This window comes from Orycteropus afer, unplaced genomic scaffold (assembly GCF_000298275.1).
Source record: "Orycteropus afer afer isolate SDZICR_OR568_19922 unplaced genomic scaffold, OryAfe1.0 scaffold00031, whole genome shotgun sequence".
Lineage (NCBI taxonomy): Eukaryota > Metazoa > Chordata > Mammalia > Tubulidentata > Orycteropodidae > Orycteropus > Orycteropus afer.
The window spans coordinates 9,445,960-9,466,424 of NW_006921618.1; the positions used below are offsets into that span (position 1 = coordinate 9,445,960).

Consider the following 20,465-nt stretch of genomic DNA (forward strand, 5'->3'; position numbering starts at 1 on the left):
AGGTCTTGCTTTGATTGGTGTTCTGTTCCCAATGCCCAGTTATTTATAATTAAATTACTCAAATATTTAACAAGTACTAGTACTCTCACCAGCCACAAGACAGACTCCCCCATGCCTATACCGCTTCTGCATTCCTTCCCCCAACTGAGGGACTAAAATTTTTTTAGATGCCCTGGAATTGTACCATTCTCCCCATCTAAAATTGACCTGGGCATTACAAAAATGGAATATTGGAGGGCCCCCAAGAGACAGTTTCCCATGGGCCTCAAAGTCAGACTGGGGTTGGAATCCAGACAGTACATCCCTTGGAAAGTCATTTAATCTCTCCAGGCCCATTTCCTTTTCTGTAAAAATGGGGATAAGTACAACTACCATGGTGGTGAGGACTGAGTGAGATGACTTAAAGCACTACACACAGAATGAGCACCGATGAGAGCTGTTAATCCTGCTTTTGGTGGCAAGGGAGACTTCCAGAAAACCCTACAGGTGTATTCACTGGCTCAGAAAATCTGGGAAGTTAGCGCGCTCCATAGCTGTGAGGATCTGCTGGTGACCTTATCCTCACATTGTTTCTTCTGGGCCAAGTTTGTAAAACCAGTAGAGCAGAGGTACTTGGGGCCTCAGGCTCAAGGAAGCCTCCAGGTCAGGGGTTAATAACCAATCTCCTAGGAATAAGGGGGAGGATTGTCTCAGATTTTGGTTTACTAATTGCAGGTTTCTAACTAGACTTAAGGTGGAGGTGAGGACCTGAGTCCTTCAGCCCACTGGGGCTCCCTTTTTCATCACTTCTCTAACAATCGCTTTGTAAACTTTCTTAGGCCTTTTCTTCCCCCTTGCTCCAGCACTTTAAGCCCTTCTTTGTCCTCTCACCTTTTCTTTAATCCTTCAAGCTTGCCTGGGGGCAAGATGACTCTTCTTCAAGCCCTGGCTTGGCCGCTTGCTGCCTTCTGTGAGTAAGTGCTTTTCTCCTTCTTCACCTGAGACCCTCCAGAGGGTGGAGAAGAGAGAATGGGAGCGGATGGAAAGCATGACTGCACTTAGAGCCCCTAGGGGGAAGAGGGGGAGGAAAGACAGTGGCTGAGGGGCTTCCTGTTGCAGCCTTCAGCTGGACTCTGGGGGTTGGGGTCACTGGAGGAGGTGGCTTCCTGCTCCATTGTTCATGATGTCAATGTTTCTCAGGAATAACTTACTGTTTGTGGGTCTTAAATAACCAACTTTTGAAGCTGTACTTAGTTCCATCGTTCAGCAAACAACAAGCACCTACTATGTGCAGAGGTCACAAAAGAGCCTGTAACTGGAGAAAAGTCAAGAAAGCCATTTGGTCTCTAATTTAGGCTTTTGACATTTTATCAGATCCACTGACTGATTTGATTGAAGACCCTCCTTGTAGATCCTTAAGCTTGTGTCCCATTGCCAGACCACTGTAGAGCACTATAAATGATTGTATTTTAATAAATCTTATCATTATCTTGTGAATAGCACAATTATGTCATAATTTTTGTGTTAGATGCTTTAGTTTGTTAAACATTTAAAAGTATGCCTCAGTTGTTGTAATACTGTTATGTCATCTCTTCATTTTCAAATGTACTAGGGTCCTCAAAAAAGTGAAGTGCCCTGGCTTCTCTTGATCTCTGAGAGGCCCTGCTAGGAGTGGGGAGGAAAGCTCATCACTGCAGAAGGAGAGTTGGGGGCAGGGAGGACACACCAACTTCCAAGCAGTCATTGCACTCCAAGGCCCAAAGTACGGGGATGAACTAGCTAGTTTGCACTGAGGAGGGGGAAGGCTCATAGCTAGGGGGCGAAGGGGAGACTTCACAGAGGAGGTGACATCTGAGCTGGCTTGATAAGAGTGTGTAGGAGTTTGCAAGGCAGAGAAAGTGGGAGGGAGAGAATTCCAGACTTTGAGAACAGCATGTGCAAAGGCACGGAGGCGTGAAAGGACAGAGCATGTTCCAGAAAGGTCAGGATTGAGTATGGCTTGAGGGAAGAATGTGGGGGTGGAGCAACAGGCAGAGGAAGCAGAGCCAGGACAGTCTCTTAAGTCTCCTCACCTGCTTGCCTGGATGTCTCTGCCTTTGGCTGTACATCAGCAAAGCTAGTGATGAAGTACAGAGGGGAGGAGGCCTGAGGTCTGGCCTGAGGTGAGAAGGGCAGATTGACTCCAAAAAAGGAGGAGGGAGTGGAGAGCATTGGGAGGCTCTCTTTGTCCTCCTGCATTTCAGTTGGTTTTCTCCAAAGAGAATTAACACTTTCAAAAAAAAAAAAAAAAAGTAAACAGTTACATTAAAAATGTGCAACAGACTTATTTAGTATTGTTTAGCTTGCTTTTAGGACAACAAATAGGCTGAACATGTTTACTGTGCCCCTCTTCCATACCAGAATCTGAGCTGAGAGATAGAACACCGCTCCTCACAATTACTACACGGCTGCTGTAAGGATTAAGTGTGAGAATGGCTACATAATGCATTGTCCTGCTGAGCAGAGGAGGGGCTTGGCACACAGTGACCATCACTAATTATTATAAGGAGAGGTAAAGCACATCACAGGTGCTCCCAGAACATGATGGGGGCCTGAGTTCAGATTCAGGTTCTGTCTCCTAGAAGTGAATTACTCTCTGAACCTTGATCTTAGTCTGTAAAAAGGGTATACTACTAGTAATTAGTTCATAGGATCAGAGGATCAGTTGAGATACCAATATAATGTACTCCCCTACACTCAGAGTAGTAACTATAGCTGTCACTATGTGTCAGGCATGAGTCTAAGTGCCTTCCTGTATTAACTTAATGAATTCTCAACAACTCTTTCAACTAGGTGCTATTATAACCATCCTTTGACATATAAGAAATACAGCATGGAGAAGTTATATAAGGTGCCCAAGATATCCAACTAGTAAGTGCTCAATGATTAACAATTATTACTGACCCTTCCATACAAAGACATTTTAAAGAAATCATCCCCATCATTATCATCACAGTGGAATACAGGGCATGTTGTGACAATTTCATAGCGCTGTGTGAGTTCTGAGGAACCATCGTGTGCCCACAGAAGCCTTCATAGAGGACGTGCATCTGAGTTGAGGCTTGAACAATGGGTAAGACTTTGACGGGGTGGAGAAGAACAGCTCAGGAGGCGGAAACAGAATAGAGAGTTACAGGTGGAAAGGTCCAGACTGTATTCAAGAACAGAGCAAAGACCTCTCTTAGGCTGGAGCAGAAGGGGCAGGAGGAGTGGGACATAAGTCACCCAAGATAGTAGAGGGGACCTTTGAAAGTCAAACCAGAGTTTTGATTTTATTTGATACCTGGTGGAAATCCACTGAACGTGACTGGAGGAATGATATGCTCAGAGCACTACCAAGCAGATATAGGTAAGGTAGGGGAATGCTTTTGAGTTGGGAGACCAGTAGAAGGCAGACTTTTGCACCAGTTCAAGGAAGAGGAAGGAAACCTGGAAAATAATGTAGATAGTGATAGCAATGGAGATGAGATGAGAGAGAGACTGTAGAATTGCTTATTGATGAAGAGGGGTATGGTGGTTAAGTTTGTGTGTCAACTTGGCTAAGCCTGGTTGAGTGGCTGGGCAGCTGAATGTAGTATTCCCCATGATAAGACCGGTAATCAGCTCCATGGTAGAATCTACTGTGAGCAGCTGAGTAGCTGCCTTTGGGTATGTGGTCTGCTTCCCATATATAAGCAGCAGCATTGCGAATGGTCTCCAGCATATGCCACGCTTGAACCCTGCATGTAGCAGTGTCGTTATTCAGCAGCCTACCATGCTCTGCCTACCTTGGGACTTTCAATGGACTTGAACTAATGGCCTGACATGTGGTTTGGTAACATTGGGACTGTGCCATTTTATTTGTCAACCTTGGGCTTGTTAGCCTCAGCAGCCAGTAGCTGCCTGAGTGAAGAGATGCCTCTAGCTTCAGTGGGCTGGGAGCAAGAGGCAGAGCTGAAGCCCAAGGTTGAGGGGCTTTCGCGCAGCCCCTAGAGCCTGACACTTTGAACTTGGACTTCTAGCCTCCCAAATTGTAAGAGAATAAACTCCTGTTAAGGCCATTCCATTTGTGGTACATTCCTGTCAGAGTGGCACTAGGTAACCAGAACAAGGGGTAAGGAAAAGGGTCAAAGATGGTTCTAAGAAATGAACTAGTTGACAAATAGAAAAGACAAGAGGGGACTTAAGAAACAGAAGATGTTTAGTCTTGGAACTGATCAGATCTGCAATTTTGAAAAGCCTATCCAGGTTAGTCACTGCAGAAAGCCTGAATTGGAGTGGGTCCAAAGTGGATGCAGGGAGACCAGTTGGAGGGTATTGATGCCAGCTGATGAGCACAATCTGTGGCCTAGTCATGCTTTTCTGTGTCTTTTTGCACGTGTGCTGTGTAGATGTGTGGACTTGAGCCGGCTTATTCTTTTGCTGTTTAATCTGACTCATCTCCTTTGTAAACACTAAGGTTATTGAGGGCAGAGATTCACTTTTCCTTCATTTTTTTCTTCTATGCTCTAAATCCCTAGAACACCTGGAACACACAACTAGACTATGACTATTGAAAATTGCGCCAGGCGGCCACCTTTAAATAAACTCACCCAAAGGAGCTCTGGTGGCATGGTGCCTAAGGCATTTGACTGTTAACCAGAAGGCTGGCGGTTCAAACTCACCAGCCACTCCTTGGAAGGAAGACTGGGTAATCTACTTCCATAGAGGTACCACCTCAGAAACCCAAGGAAGGGTCACTATGAGTTGGAAATGACTCGATGGCAGTGAGTTTGTTTAAGGGTAACACTGACATTATTACACTGATAGTGGATGCTATTTTGTTTAGCTTTTGGATCCAGACATCTGAATGAATGGAGAACTAGGTAATGCAGAGGAACCCTTACTACTGTGTTCTGTGGACCAGCAGCATCCACATCACCCCGGAGCTTGTTAGAAATGAAACATCTCAGACCCCATCCCTCACTCACTGAAGAATCTGCATTTCAACAAGAGCCCCAGGGGATTCCCACCCACATTAAAGATTAAGAAGCAGGGGGTATTTAACATTCCTCTGCACTGCTGGGAATATTTGCATCTTGAATGTGGCATTTACCACAACCTGGTGTGGAAGTCTGTGCCTTGGCTTATTTCCCTGCCAGGTCATGAATTCCTGAAGTCAGAGGCTGAGTCTTGTGTAGCTTTGGATCTCTTGGAACACTGGGCACAATGACAAGAAGCAGAGGATCCGGTTTTCTGTCCTGGTTGTGCCGTTTATGAGCTGTGCGTGTTATGTCTTCTGTAAGAGGGTTTCAGATTCTTCCAAAGGACCTTCTAAAGGAGCTTCATCTACAGGAGGAGGCACCTAGCAGGTGGAGGGAGGAAAGGAATTACCAACCCAGAGTGGATGAGGCCAGTGGTTTAAAAGGAACTAGATGATGGCTATGAGTCGGTCTGACTCGAAGGCACATAACAACAACAAACAACGGATGATGGCTACCCCAACAACTGCCCTAAGGGTGAACCACAGCAGATAGAATCCCAGCAGCCTCTGCACAAAGGGACCCAAGAGTTCACAGGCTCCTATACTTCAGCCATTTTAGGAAACAGAATCCAGGAGACTCAGCCTAAGGCTACTCAAAGCCCAGAGACAGACAGAGACTGTGACCTGGACTCTTGGACAGGCCCATCAGGCCTGCTCCCAAGGCTTTTCTGGAAAGTTCCAACTTTGGCTGAAGTGCCTGTCAGTTTAAAAAGCAAGCTAATGTCATCCTAGGAGAAACATGACAGGGCTTCTTTTGCTCTGCAGACTTCCTTTAAAGCTCAGGTCATAGATGGAGTTTTAAATGTGAGGAACACATTGCTAGGGCTTGGGCAGGTTCTGGGTCTCAGGACCCCCAAAGGGCCATGATGCACAGGGCACCACTATACGCTTCACTCTAAAAACCTGTTCCCTGCCTGGAGAAACCAAGTCTGGAGTCACAACGTGCCCACAAAGCCAGCTCTGAACAGAGGACAGCAGAGAGTTTGGGAAGAGATGAAGGAGCAAGGAAGAAATATTTCTTTCTTTCTTTTTTTTAAATTGTGATTTGGGTGAAAGTTTACAGAGTAAATTCACTTTCCATACAGCAGTTCACACACACACGTTGTCTCATGACATTGACTACAATTTACCACAATGCAATAGCTCCCCTCCTACTTCCTCCCGATAGCCACCTCTTCGCTGTGTCCATCCCTCCATGCACTCCTGCCCCCTGAGCTGTCTCCCTGTGCATAAGCAGCCCTTCTTTCTCCCATGATAGTTCTCTCTAAGGAGTGTATCTACCTCAGATACATGTTCAGCTCATATACCTGTCTTTTGTTTGGCTGGAAGCCACGGGTGTGGGTTCAATTCCAGACCTGAAGGACAGCTAGGAGCCATAGTCTCAGTGGTTCCACCAGGCTCTATCAGACCAGCAAACCTGGTACCCCTTCTTTTTTTTTCCAAATGATTTTGAGATTTGTTCTACATTGTTCTTCCTCTCTATCCAGGATCTCCTACATAGATCCCCCCTCCGAGTGGTTGACAGTGGTAGCCGGCACCATCTAGTTCTTCTGGTCTCATAGTCATATAGGCTGAGGATCACATGGTGTACCAGTCACAAGGACTAATTGTTTCCATGAATCTTTGGTTTTCTACATTCTTCTTTGTTCTGGACGAGGAGAGACCCATCATTGCAACTAGATGGCTGCTTGCAAGCTTTTAAGATCCCAGTCGCTACTCACCAAAGTAGGAGGTAGAACAATATTTTGTGTAGTATGTTATGCCAATTGAGTTTGATGCCCCTGCGATGATGGTCCGGAGCCCACAGGTTCAACTACTCACTCCCTTTGGGTAGCTGGCTGTGACCAAGAAGTGACTATAACTGTGGTCCTTGTCAGCTCTACTATACACCTGGTAATTCTTACAGAACATACAAATACACTTGTAGAACCATTGTCTGCCAACCCTATACATTGTCTTGGGCACACTCCCTGCTGCATAGACATACCTAATAGTTCAGCCTGCCCACCCATCTATCCACCCGTACACCCGTGTTTGCCTTCACACAGTACTGCATGTGCAAAAGGGTTCATCTTTGTTGTCTGCACCTTCCCTGTATGTCTTCCTGGAAGAAATATTTCTACATGATATGGAAGCCTGTCTGCCTAAGCCAAACCCATGTCCCATCTGCTTTGCACAGGTGACTCTGGGGTGGGGTGAGGTGGGTAAAAATGGTGTCAGGCTGGTATTTTTCAGTCAAGAAAAGGCTGAGAGGTTTAGATGTGAGGGAAGGGATTCACAGCCGAGGTCTGCCATCCCATTGCCACAGATTTGACAGCTCAGCTGTGAGGGTCTGAAGTCTCTTAGATTCTACAAGAGGTCTGTCAACATGACTGTTAGCATCTTTATCCCACTAGCTTCTCCCATTAATCAGTAGTTTTTAATGACTAATTATTTATTTGCAAAAGAATTTTCTCTCTGATCCCTATTACCCCATTCAGAGTTCATAATTTTTCTTCATTTTCATTTTTATTTTTATCAGCTCTGATGATTTAGGGCTTCCTCTTGGTTCTTCCTCACCTTGTTCTCTAGAATCATCACTGGTGGTTCCATCAGCAGAACTGCAAAACCAAAAAGCCAGTAGAATTTAAGACATTTCCCTGTGCCCCCCAAGGAGACTGTGAGGGAGCATGAAGAAGATGGAGTCCAAACCTTGGCTCTGCCATTATTATCCATGTGACCTTGGACAAATCATTTACCTGTAAAATGGGGATTATGATGCCAGCTAACGCGAGAATGATACAAGGTAGTAAATTAATGGCATTTCAATGCTAGGCACTGGTGGGCTCTCAATTCATGGTCAAGAACATCATTGTAATTATCACTCATCACTTAGCTAGACTTGAGGCTTCCTACATGGTAATGGACACTACCTGAAAATGTTGTTAGAAGCTGTGTAGCTGCCACCACTACTGGTTCCTGGCTCTCCAACAGATAGGAATCAGGAGAAAGAACTGAGTTAGCATGCAGAATACCCTTTTCTGGATAATAACAATCACAGGAGCTGTGAGGCTTTTCTTACTGAGCCAGATAGTATTAACATCCTCATAATAACTCTATGGCTGCAATGATGGGCTCAGGCATAGCAAGGATTGTGAGTATGGCACAGGACCAAGCAGTGTTTTGTCCTGTTGTAAATAGGATCGCTATGGGTCAGAGCCTATTTGTCAGCACCTAACAACAACAATTACCCTATGAGGTAGATATCACTCCCATTTTTAGAGGTAAGGAAACGGCTCAGAGAGGTTAAGTGACTTGCCCAAGTTCCCATAACACTAGTAGGTGACAGACTCAATAAGATCAGTGGTTTCTGTGTTCCAGGCACGTATATACTCAGAGCTGCTTTGTATTGTTGTATAGTTTGTTCTCTGAACAAGGGAGCCTGGCTAGAGGGGCATGTTGGGGCTGAAACAGCCTGTGCTCTGCTTGCCAAAGTCTCTACCCTGTGCAAGGCTGTCTGCCTGGAGGAAGGGACACCTTTTTCTAATTTGACAAAGGGACCAGATGAGCTATCAGACCCTCTTAATGCTTTACATGTATTACCTTCTTGAATCCTCAAAACAGCTCTATTGGCTACACATTAACACCTCTATTTTATAGGAGCTCTGGTAGCATAGTGCCTAAGACATTTGACTGCTAACCAGAAGGCTGGTGGGTTTGACCACTCCTCAGAAGGAAGGTTGGTCAATTTACTTTCATAGTGATACTGCCTTGGAAACCCAAGGAGGGGTTGCTATGAATCGGATACGACTCTACAACAGTGGGTTTGGTTTAGTTTATTTTATAGATGAGGAAACTGAGGCCTAGAGAATTAGGGGTCACTTAGCTAAATCACTGTAAGTGGTAAAGCTAGGATTTGGGTCTGGTTTCAAAGTCTCTGTTTTAAACCATTGGGCCACTGTATTGACCCAATTCCTAAGTGCTCAATAAGTGAATATAGGAAAACACACAATCATTTGGCTTTTACCTTTAAAAATATGGCAGTTCTAATGAGGCTCCAGGGCTATCCAGGCCCTTAATCATATAGAAAAATCAATCAGGGATTGGAGCATTGTCTTTCGGTGCTCCAAACTCTGTGACTGTATATTCACTATTTACTTCTGTAGTTCAATTTCCCTGTCTGAAAGTGAAGAGTAATGTTAAAAAGCAACATTCCTCATAGTTGTTTGCAAAGTGTATGTACGTATGTGACAATCCATATATCGATTCTGGAAGAGAGGAATTATCATCACCCTTTTGTGCTCAGAGAGGTGAGTGACATGCTGAGGGTCACACAGTAAGTAGGGCAGGATGAGAACCTGAAATCAGGTCTCTGACTTCCCATCCCATGCCAACTCCTAGGCTTTTTGCTAACTAAGTACCTTAGAACATTTGGAGCACCTGCAGCCTGCCTGGCTGCCCAGACATCACACAACACACATGCAATGCTATTGGAAACTGACACAGTCACATGACCACAACTAGTTCTTTCAGGTTTGGCAGGGAAGAGCAGTCTGGAATGAGTCTTTGCGTGACTTCCATGCCTGAAGATGAAACCTCTGCCTTTGCAGGAGCTGAAGCAACCTGAGTTACTGCCTTAGAAGGGGAGGTCTTCCTCTGACCTGTCTCAGCCCTCCCTGTCTCTTTTCCCTGTCTGGGGCCAGATTCAAAGGAAATACATCTGTGAAAGCACTTTGCAAAGAGGTGTGGTCCAAATGCAGAGTGCTATTGTTTTCTTCCCTCTCTGTGGATCTGGGGAAGCTGATTCCATCTGTGCTCAAATGGCAGCCTTGCCCATCCTGTAATAACATGTGGGCTGCCGCCCTCACCCCAGCTGGGTGCCTCTTGGAAACTAAAACATGCTCATGAGTTCTTTCTGCTTCTCTCCCACCAACAAATTCGCTGCTCTCTCTGGCTCTGCAGACTTATTCTATGCATGCAGGCAAGTTCCCCATTCATGAGGCCCCTTTTGGGCTGTGGGTATATGTACCCCTTAAGCAGGGGAATAGAAGGACCCTTAGTGGTGCAATGGTTAAGCTATCAGCTGATAACCACAAGATAAAAGAACTGGCAATCTGTTCCTGTAAAGACTACAGCCTAGAAAATCCTATGGGACTGTTCTACTTTGTCCTATAGGGTCACTATGAGTTGGAATCTACTTAATGGCACACAACAACACCACCACTTGGGGGGGAGGGAGAAAGATACAGACATACAGACCTTCCAGCGATTGCCGCATTCATTGCATAAGACAAAGGTAGTCATTGGCTCATCAGCGCTACGTGTCTGCACCTAAGAGAGAGAGGACAGCTCGTGTCATCATTCCCCTATTCTAGCACCTGCTATGAATCCCACTGTCTGTAGGAACAGGTCCAAATCCCAGAGCTTGGCACTGTTATTCCCATCCTGCCTGGGCAAGTCTCTTACCACAGAACTCCTGCATGCACGCTTTCCTCTCCTCTCAGTCACCTCACCCAGTATCTCACTGGCTCAACATGGTTTTCACACTGTCATTCTTGTTGATCCCTCTGTAGTGGCATCACTAGGAGGGTGGGGGTGTGTAGACTGTACCAGGTAACATTGTCAGAGTGGTGATACCAAAATGATTGGAAATTTATTATTTTTTATAAAAATATCCCTATAAGTTATACAACAAAAACAGTTTTTGTAAGCCCAGCTCACACTTATCGGTCAGTACACCTATAGGCTAAAACTCTGCTCATTTACTTTTTGAACCTTCTGATGCCCCATCAGAGCTGTCATTATTACCCAATTACAATGGGGCTTCAAATCACATGGTTTGTCTGCATGCACTACGCTACAAGCTTGCACTGTTGTTTTCATTGCTGCAGTGTTTTTACAGTTACTGATTTTGTCAAATTTTCTGGTATTTTAGGGACAATATTGTGGTAAATAGTATTTGTGGATCTATATCAATAACTTTTTTTTTGGAATGAAGTAGTAATTAAAGGAAAAGAAGGAGAAAAACCAGAAAAGGTTTCTGCTCAGTTACTAATAATGTTGTAATTTACTGTTGAAAGATTTTATAAAATAATTTTGTTGTTAGTATTCATATAATGTAAGAAAAAATTACAAGCAATTTACAACTATATTCACCGCATATCATTCTATGATTAAAATTGATAATAAACATTACTAAGGATTCTGTAAGATCACTGCAGGGGGAGGTGACCCCACGAATTACCTATCTAGGTGACACCAATTCTGGTGATTCCATTGCTGAACTGATCTTTTCTTCGGCCTCTAGGCTCATCTCCTGCAGGAAGTATTTCCTGACTCATCCCTGAACACATCATGTTGGATATGCCTCACTAATCAGAACTCGAGCTAGCTGGGAGCACCCTTAGAGATCATCTAGCTCTTTGTCATTTGACAGGTGGAAGAACTGAGGCCCAGAGGAGAATAGGTACTTGAAGATCATTGGAGCTACTGAGTGTTATTTTTTCAGTTTCTTATCCCCTCACCCATGGCATAGCCCTCTAGGTGCAGGAGCAGGGTTTCCCACAGCAAACCCTGGCATGCCCATATTTAACAGCTACTATTCAGATTCTCTTGGGAGCTCTGGTGGCATAGTGCCTAAGGCACTTCACTGCTAACCAGAAGGTTGGCGGTTCAAACCCACCAGTCATTCCTCAGAAAGAAGGTTGGGCAATCTACTTCCATAGTGATACTGCCTTGGAAACTCAAGGAGGGGTCACTATGAGTTGGGTCTGACTCGACAGCACATAACAACAACAACAACAATTCAGCTTCTCTTAGGAGCTCTGGTAGCATAGTGCCTAAGGCATCTGACTGCTAACCAGAAGGTTGGCAGTTCAAACCCACCAGCCACTCCACAGACGGAAGATTGGGCAATCTACTTCCATAAAGATTTACCACCTCAGAAACCAGAGGAGGCCGTTATGAGTGGGAATTGACTCGATGGCGGTGAGTTTGGTTTTTGGCTTTATTCAGATTCTCTACAAATAACCATGGATGGCTGTAACATGTTACTTTACTGACACTCCTCTATGACACTGTCAGCTAGGAGTTGGTGTTGTGGGAAGAAGGCCCCCGACTAATGAGCCTGCCAGGAGGACACGGCTCAGCACAGCCTTGTCACTGCAGAGCCGAGATACCCAAGAAAGGCTAACTGTGGGGTTTCTCTGTGGGAGAGAAAATTTTGCTATTAGGCAGTTTACTTCTAGAGGAAGGCAATGCCCAAGAACCATGAGACTCCACATGGTGCTATGCTTGGGAGGAAGTAGGGGCCCACACAAACACTTCCACATTTCTGAATCTGGGAATTCTCTGAGGCACTCCCCTGGAATAGCAAGGCTGACCTATGTTTCTGTTGTAACCACAGAGCATCACAGGTAGGTAGGTGCTCTTGATAACTCTTGCTCACCTAACAACAGAAGAATGAACAGAGTTCTAGAATGACTAGACACCAACGAGAATCCAACAGTATTGGTATTACCAGGGCATAACATGTGCAACCCAGAAATAGGAGAAAGTTCTCTAGTTTTAAGGCTTTTGGAGAGAGGGTCACCCCAGCCTTCTGTAGCTCTCCGTGCCAGGGGTGTGGTCTTCACCCTTAGGCTTTGCTGACTATATTGGCTGTATTGTTGGTACAAAGTCTGGATCTGAGAGTCCAAAGGCTTAGGTTTATTGCTGTCTCTGCCAGTGACCAACTGCACCACCTTAGGCAAAGCTGCAAAGCCCATCCATTGTTTGGGCCTCAGTTTCTGTGTGTGAAAAATGAGGGTGCTGGGTTTCATATCGCTAAGTTCCCTTCAACTGTATGTGACTCTTGAGAAGTTCTGTGTTCTCTAAGTGTAGCTTCTCTTATTCTCACCACAGGGCAGGCCAGATCTCACAGATGCATATCCAGGTGAGCCTACACTCATGAGAACACATTCTAGGAGTCAAGGGCCTATCATGTTGGTGTACCAAGGCTTACCCTCCTTTCTGTGGCCTGTAGAGTTTTAGCCCTTTCTCCCCTCTGACTCTTCCCTAAGCTTCTCTCTGGTTCCCACTTCTATGTCCCCGTGGTTTTCATGACAGGCCTCCTCCACTGCAGTCCTCTTTCTCTCCTACCCCATATACACACCTGGTTATAGGTGCAGTTCTTCTTCTTGCATTTGCTGCACTGGAAGAGGTCAGTGGTGGTGCCACCTGTCTTGGCCATCTGGTGCTCACGAATGGCCTCCTGGGTCATGGCATTCCTCAGCTCCCTCAGTTCATCACTGGCCATTTCCTGGAGAGAAAGGAGTCTGCCCTTCAGGGCTAGGGGGTCCCAGGGGCCCTGCCCCATACCCAGTGTCTAGAAAGATTGAATAGAGGAGGGAACATGCTGGACTGGGTACAAGAAGCTGGAGGGAAGGCCTGGGAAAAGGCTGTACCTGCAGAATCCCATCCTGCCTCTGGATGGAAGGTCAAACCTGAAGGCTGTGCCTGGGCCAAGCACAGTAGGGCACACACAGGAGTGCAGCAGGCAGGCAGACTCTGCCCCAGGCTCAACATTCTTGTGCACATTTCCTTGATCCTGATGCTTACCCTGATGGCCAGGACCTTAGTTTACCTGCCTGAACCTTCCTGCTTGAGCTACTTGACTACTGCCCCCCTGATCTATGATGCCCCGCTTCAAGTCTGGACCAGTCAGTGCCTGTGTGATCACTCCCCAGTCTGTTCTGCCTAATGGAAACCTTGGTCTCAATTCTTCCTAAGTTGTTGCTATTACCGTGACCCTAGCTGGACCGTGAAGCTCCTGGGCTCACACAATTGCTTACCTGTGAATGCACCACAGAACATCTTTTTCTATAAGTTCCTACAGAACAAGGTCTTCTGTTTCCTGAACAGCATACTGCAGACACTGTTGTTGTAATATTCCATTGAGTAGATTTCGACTCATAGAGATTCCTCCTTGGGTTTCTGAGGCAGTGTCACTATGGAAGTAGATTGCCCCATCTTCCTTCCGAGGAGTGGCTGGTGGGTTTGAACCGCCATCCTGGTTAGCAGTCAAATGCCTTAGGCACTATGCCGAGTGTCTGCCTTATCCAGGTCCTTCCCCCCTCTGTCCATCTCCCTAGCTGTTTGACTCCCCTTAACGTCTGCCGAGTCCAGCAGAGAAGGAAACTCAAACTGAAGAGCAGCTCTCAATTTTAGGGGGGGCGTTGGGTGGGAGTGGGGGGGAGCAGGAAGGAGAATGGCTGAAGCTAATGTTAAAGTGAAGATTCAGAAATACCTAAACATTTTAATCACTGATAACTATACTTAATCCTGAAGAGTCCTGGTGGCACACTGGATAAACACTTGGCTGCTAACCAAAGGTTGGTGGTTTGAGCCTACCAGTGGTTCTGGGGGAGAAAATACCTGACTATCTGCTCCTGTAAAGATTACAGCCTTGGAAACTCTATGGGGCAGTTCTACTCTATCCTACAGGGTCATTATGAGTTGGAATTGACTCAATGGCACACAATAGACTTAGTCTTTAAACCATGGAGAACAGAGTTGGCATAAAGGTCAAATGATTTTAATGTGCCAACCACTGCATAAATACCAGTTGGGCTTCCTGATAAAGTGCAGATTCCTATGAATCAGAACCTATAAAGGTAGGGCCTAGGAATTAGCATTTTTACAAGTGCCCTGCAAGTTATTCTGGTACAGACTAATGTTTAAATCCTACTGTTTTAAATATAAGAGCTAGTTCCTAACTGATGGCAGGGGTATATAGATAAAACAACCCAGGGCCATATAAGTAAAAAAAAAAAAAAATGCAGCTTAGTTTTATTTGGGTGGATCTTATAGAGCATAATGCATTCATTTATTCAAAATTTATTTGGTGTCAATTTATTGAATGCTGTTAATTGCAGTAGCATGCTGATAAACTGACTTGGGGGTAGGCATTGTAAGTGAGCCCTAATTTGTAGCATTTGCCAGTTTCCATGGTGTAAATACTCCTACCATGACCAATTTCAACCTGCTAATGGGATGTAGCTGAATAAAGTGGGAACGGATGCATATGATAAGCTCTCTTGAACTGGTAGGAGGCTCTAGCACACCTCTGCCTCCAAGCCCCAAGCATTCAGAAATCCAGATATCCTGCTTCTAAGGAATGCTCATCTGGAAGAGTCTTATTAGGTGCCATTCAGTCACTTTTAATTCATAGTGACCCTATGTATAACCAAAGGAAACGCTGCCCAGTCCTAGGCAATCCTCATAATCATTGTTACACTTGAGCCTCATGTTGCAGCCACAGTGTCAATTCATCTCATTAAGGATATTCTTCTTTTTCGCTGACCCTCTACTTTACCAAGCATGCTGTCCTCCTCCAGGGATTGGTCCCTCCTGATAACATATCCAAGATTACAAGATAGTGCAAGAAGTACGAAAGCAAAGGCTTCCAAAGTGCAGGGGAAAGCACTAAGCTAACTGCTTGGGTCTAGGGGTGGGTAAAAAAAAAAAAGAGGTGACATCTTAACCAGTCTAGAAAGTTAAGCAGGAGTTCCTAAGGGGAATGGCACATTCCAGACAGAATAGTAGATACAAAAGATCAGAGAACAAGAATGGCATGTTTGGGGAAGAATAACTAGGATGGGTCAAGGTGAGGAATATGGAAGGCATGGCTGGAAGTCAGATTGTAGAAGGAAGGCTTTGTATATCAGCTAAGAAATAGAGAACAGAAATATCTATCCTTCACCTAACCACCATCCATTCATGGAATAAGTAATAATAATAAATAAGATATAATATGAGGGAAGTAAGGAAGGAGATGATATTGGACCCTCAAGTTATATGCACTGCCAGGGAAAGGCCTCAGATGTGAACTTACTACATATTTATTGAGCACTTAGGTTGTGCCAGGCACTGTTCTCAGTGCTGGCTAAACAGTGAACAGACAAAACCCCTTCCCTCATGGAGGTGACAGTCTAGTATGTCCACTCAACAGGTGTAATTATATCTCAGAATCTCTTCCAGTTTCTGGTATGTCTGGGTAGGGAGGGAAGGAAAAAGCATGAGAGATTCCAGTGGACAAGGAAATAGACACAGAAGGAGAATCGTGGAAACAGGGATGCAGGGAGAGATGTCCCCCCGACGTTCACATCTGCTCTCCAACGTTCTCCCAGACATGAACAAGTACCCTTGTCCTCTGAACCAGCCAGCAGCCTGATCCCCAGTTGTTATTTTTCTTATTGGGTCAAGAGGTGATCCTGGGATAAATGTTGCCTGGTTGCTGGCTGAGGAGGTCCTTGGCCACTTGCCCTGCAGTCTCTGTGGATCGCCAGTTTGCACTCTCCCTTGGACAGCCCCCTCTTGGCCATGGGTTGATCATCTGATTCTCTGGCTTGACCAGCTACTTTACTGGGACTTCTGGGGGCTGTCTTTGTCCCAATTCAGGTGCCCAGCTCTGCTTCAATCTCCAGCTTCCAGGAACTTCCTGGTTTGGCTCAAAACTGTGTCTACACCTTCCTCTTGGTTCTCCTGTGTCTGGTTTACCAACCTGCCTCTGGAATTGGCTGTAAGACAATCTCTTGATATCATCCCCCACAACATACACACAAGGAAGTAGAGGGACCCCAGAGCCAAAGAAGGACAGAGAGAAGGAAACACAAGGCTAGATTTCCAGAAAGTCACAACTTGCAGGGAAGGAGAACACACTATAAAGCCAGTTTGCAATTTGTTGCATACATCACTAGTTGCTTCAAAAGGACAGTTATTTTAAATAAAGCAGAAAGATAACCCTGGTCGACTTGGCACCAAGTTCCCTATTTTATCCTAAATCCAGGGCTCTTTGTTGTTTTAGGTATTTGAGGAAAGCAGCAAAAACCCTCTCCTCAGAAAAATGTACATACACACACATCACATACACACACCACATACACATACCATGTACTACACATACACCACATACACACACATATAGGACTGCACACAACACTACACACATCATACACCACACACACATACACTAAACACACATACCACACATATCACATATACTCCCCCCACACATCAAACACCACATAATATACAATACAGTACATATATGCTGTACACACACATACACAACAACTAGTACTACACACAATACTGCACACATCATACAGCACACACACATACACTAAACACAACACACATATCACACAAAAAATATTACTACACACAACACTGCACACATCATACAGCACACACATACACTAAATACACACACCACACACATCACACTCTATACACACACACATCACACAAGCACCACATACACTACATATACACTATACAGACACACATACACCAAGCAAATAGGACTACACACACTACACACATCATACACCATATATGTACACATACACTAAACACACATATCACAAAAACTCCCCATACACACACACAAACGCCACACTCTACCCACATACATTAAACACACGCACCACACATGCTTCAGATACACACATATCACATGCATTAAACACCACATACTCCACACACATACACACAGAAGCAAACTGCCAGTAGCTATGGGGGGATCCCAGACACCCCAAGGCCCAGCCCTAGACTCCAGGAGCCTAAGGCATTTCCACTCCTTTCTCAGAGCCATTTCCATTCTATAATCTCCTCTCCATCTCTGGGTGCTTCTCTGGGAGGGAGTCCCGTGAGGCAGCTCTGGCAGTAAAGAGCCAGCCAAACCCAAGGATGTGCAAAAGGGCTTTCTAAGATGTGAGCTCTGAAGTAAACAGAGCGAGGTTCAAACCTTTGTTCTCTCACTTACTAGTTGCGTATGGCCTCAGTTTTATAATCCACAAAATGGGGATAATATTTCCTCTTTCATAATATTGTGGTAAGGTTACATGAAATGGCTGGTGAATGGACCTGTCATACTAATTGAGGATAGAGGTTTATACATATTAATCTTCTAAACATTTCACATATATTAACTGATTTAATTCTTCATAAGATAGCTATTATTATCATCCCCATTTTACAGATGGGAAACTGAGGCACTGAGGGTTAAGTAATTTCTCTAAGATCACAGAGCTATTAAGTGGCAAAGGCAGGATTCAAACCCAAGCTTCTAACCACTGCACATATTGCCTCAAACAGGGTCATTCCCTTTCCGTTTGTGTAAGACCCTCACTGACTGACTCCTCCCTGCTTGGTCAACACCCCCGACCCCCTTTTGTGAGTTCCCACTGTGGCTCTACCATGGTTCTCACCATCTCTGTATTATACTTATTTGTAAACATGTCTGTCTCCCCAGTCTGGAAGTGCTCCATGGAGATAGGGACTCTCACTCTGAGCTGTGTCCAGAGCTTGGTACAGGATACAGGACTGAACAAGACTGACGAGGGAGGCAATATAGCAAAGCAGTGAAGCCTCACTCAGCTTGCCTCCTGGTTTCAGCATTTTCTAGCTGTATGCATGGACCAGTGAAGTCCTCTGAGCCTGAGTGTCCTCATCTGTAAACCGGTATAATAATGTTTCCATCTCAGTTGTTGTGAAGATGAAATTGGCCAGTGCACTTAAAGCACTCAGTATAGCACAGAGCTTAATGCAGATTAGCTGTGTGGACAATCCTGATGGTCCAGAAGCCCTGAGGGGCTGCCTCAGTGCAGGAGGCTGGGCACAAAAGACAGCTGCTGGGGAAACTGAGACAGTCCAGCTCAAAAAGCCCCCTCGCTCATCACTGAGTCACAAGCCATTGCCTCTCTGAAGCAAAACTAGAGGGGCCTAGCCTCCCGCCCATCCACGCAGAAGCCCAGCCTGGCCCTCACCTCTGCTGTCATCTTGGCAATGAGCCCAGGGGAGATGGCCCCGCTGAGCACGTTCCGCCGTAGGCCTGGGTTCCTGGGATCCTTGAGATTGCTGATCCTGCTACGCACACGGTTCCGGTACTTCATGTCTGTGCCCTTGAACTCCTGATAGATATGTGACATGGTCAAGGACCAGCCAGTCATTCATGGAGAGGGGACAAGGAAGGAGGCGAAGCTCATGCTAATGCCAGAGGAAGAGCCAGGGCCACCTCTGCTCTCCTTGGACTTACACAGGGACGGGGACCTGCATGGCCTCTGACTCCCTGAGTGGGGCATCTGAGTGGGCCTTTGCAGTCTGCCCAGTATCAAGGACAGGAAAAAGCCTCTGTGTTGAGGACTGTCATTTCAGGGTCTCCCAGAAGGCACCCCAGATTTGTCTGAGCCTCTTGTATGACCTCAGGAGAGTCACATGACCTCCCTGTGCCTTGTTGTTGTTATGTGCCGTCGAGTCAGACCCGACTCATAGTGACCCCTCCTTGGGTTTCCAAGGCAGTATCACTACTTCCTTCCTTCCAAGGAGTGGCTGGTGGGTTTGAACTGCCAGCCTTCTGGTTAGCAGTCAAGTGCCTTGGGCACTACGCTACCAGAGCTCCTCCCTGTGCCTTAGTCTCCTTATTTATAAAATAATTAACAGGGGTGTCACGAGGATTCAGTGAGCTGAAGTGCATCACACACAAGCCTGGCCCCTGGGACACATCAGATGTTAAACCTCTAGGGGCCGTTGAGATGATGACAATGATGAAGCTGACCTCTAGCCCAGAAGGTCACTGGAGGTTGTGAGTCTAGTGTCAGGGGTCTGTTCTGGGGAGGAGATAAGGTTAGGAAACACTGCTTGCTAATACCTCCAGCGGCAATTCACAGCGTATATCCATCCACATTTATGGATCTAAGAAGTATTACAATAAAGAAATCTGTTGAGCTTTGCTCAACTTGTGTTTCTGCATACAAGTGTCTTCCCCACTTTTTGTAAGTTTGCTTTACACGACTTCACTTCTACAGAAGACCCACATTAGTACCTGTTTTCACTAACAAAAGAAATCCATAGAGCATTTTCACTTTTATAAAAAAATGAGAAACGTGAAACCAGCATTCAGCGTTTCTTTAGCAGTGAGCATTCAAGAGGCAGCGCACACCCCGAGCAGCGAGAGTGGCATCGCTAAGCTCCTGCCCAGGAACTACGCTGTACCTACATTATTTCTACTTTATGTAGGCTGTGTGTTTGTCATAGCATTCCTGTTTTTACCATACGTTAGTATTATTTTAAGGAGCGCTGGTGGTGCAGTGCCTAAGGCATTTGACTGCTAACCAGAAGGTTGCCAGTTCAAACCCACCAGCCACTCCACGGAAGGAAGATGGGGCAATCTTCTTCCATAAAGATTTGCCAGGTCAGGAACCCAAAGGGGGTGTCTATGAGTTGGAATCAACTTGATGGCAGTGGGCTATTTTGGTTTGGTTAGTGTTATTTTAGGCTTTATTTGGTATGATTTGATAAGATACTTCTTGGGTCTGTTGTTGTTGTTGTTATGTGCCATCGAGTCAAACCCGACTCATAGCGACCCCTCCTTGGGTTTCCGAGGCAGTATCACTACAGAAGTAGGATTGCCCAACCTTCCTTC

At 45.5% G+C, this 20,465-nt stretch overlaps 1 protein-coding gene across 1 annotated transcript in view; it reads right to left on the reverse strand.

The window, feature by feature from the left end:
• Positions 1-20,465, reverse strand: part of TCEA3 (transcription elongation factor A3) — a 69,964-nt gene that overhangs the window by 1,712 nt on the left and 47,787 nt on the right. The window contains exons 8-10 of the mRNA XM_042780272.1: positions 18,811-18,965; positions 13,152-13,298; positions 10,259-10,330 (exon numbers count right to left, since the gene is read on the reverse strand). Of these exons, the coding sequence (XP_042636206.1) occupies positions 10,259-10,330; positions 13,152-13,298; positions 18,811-18,965 (374 nt within the window). The remainder of the gene's footprint in view (positions 1-10,258; positions 10,331-13,151; positions 13,299-18,810; positions 18,966-20,465) is intronic.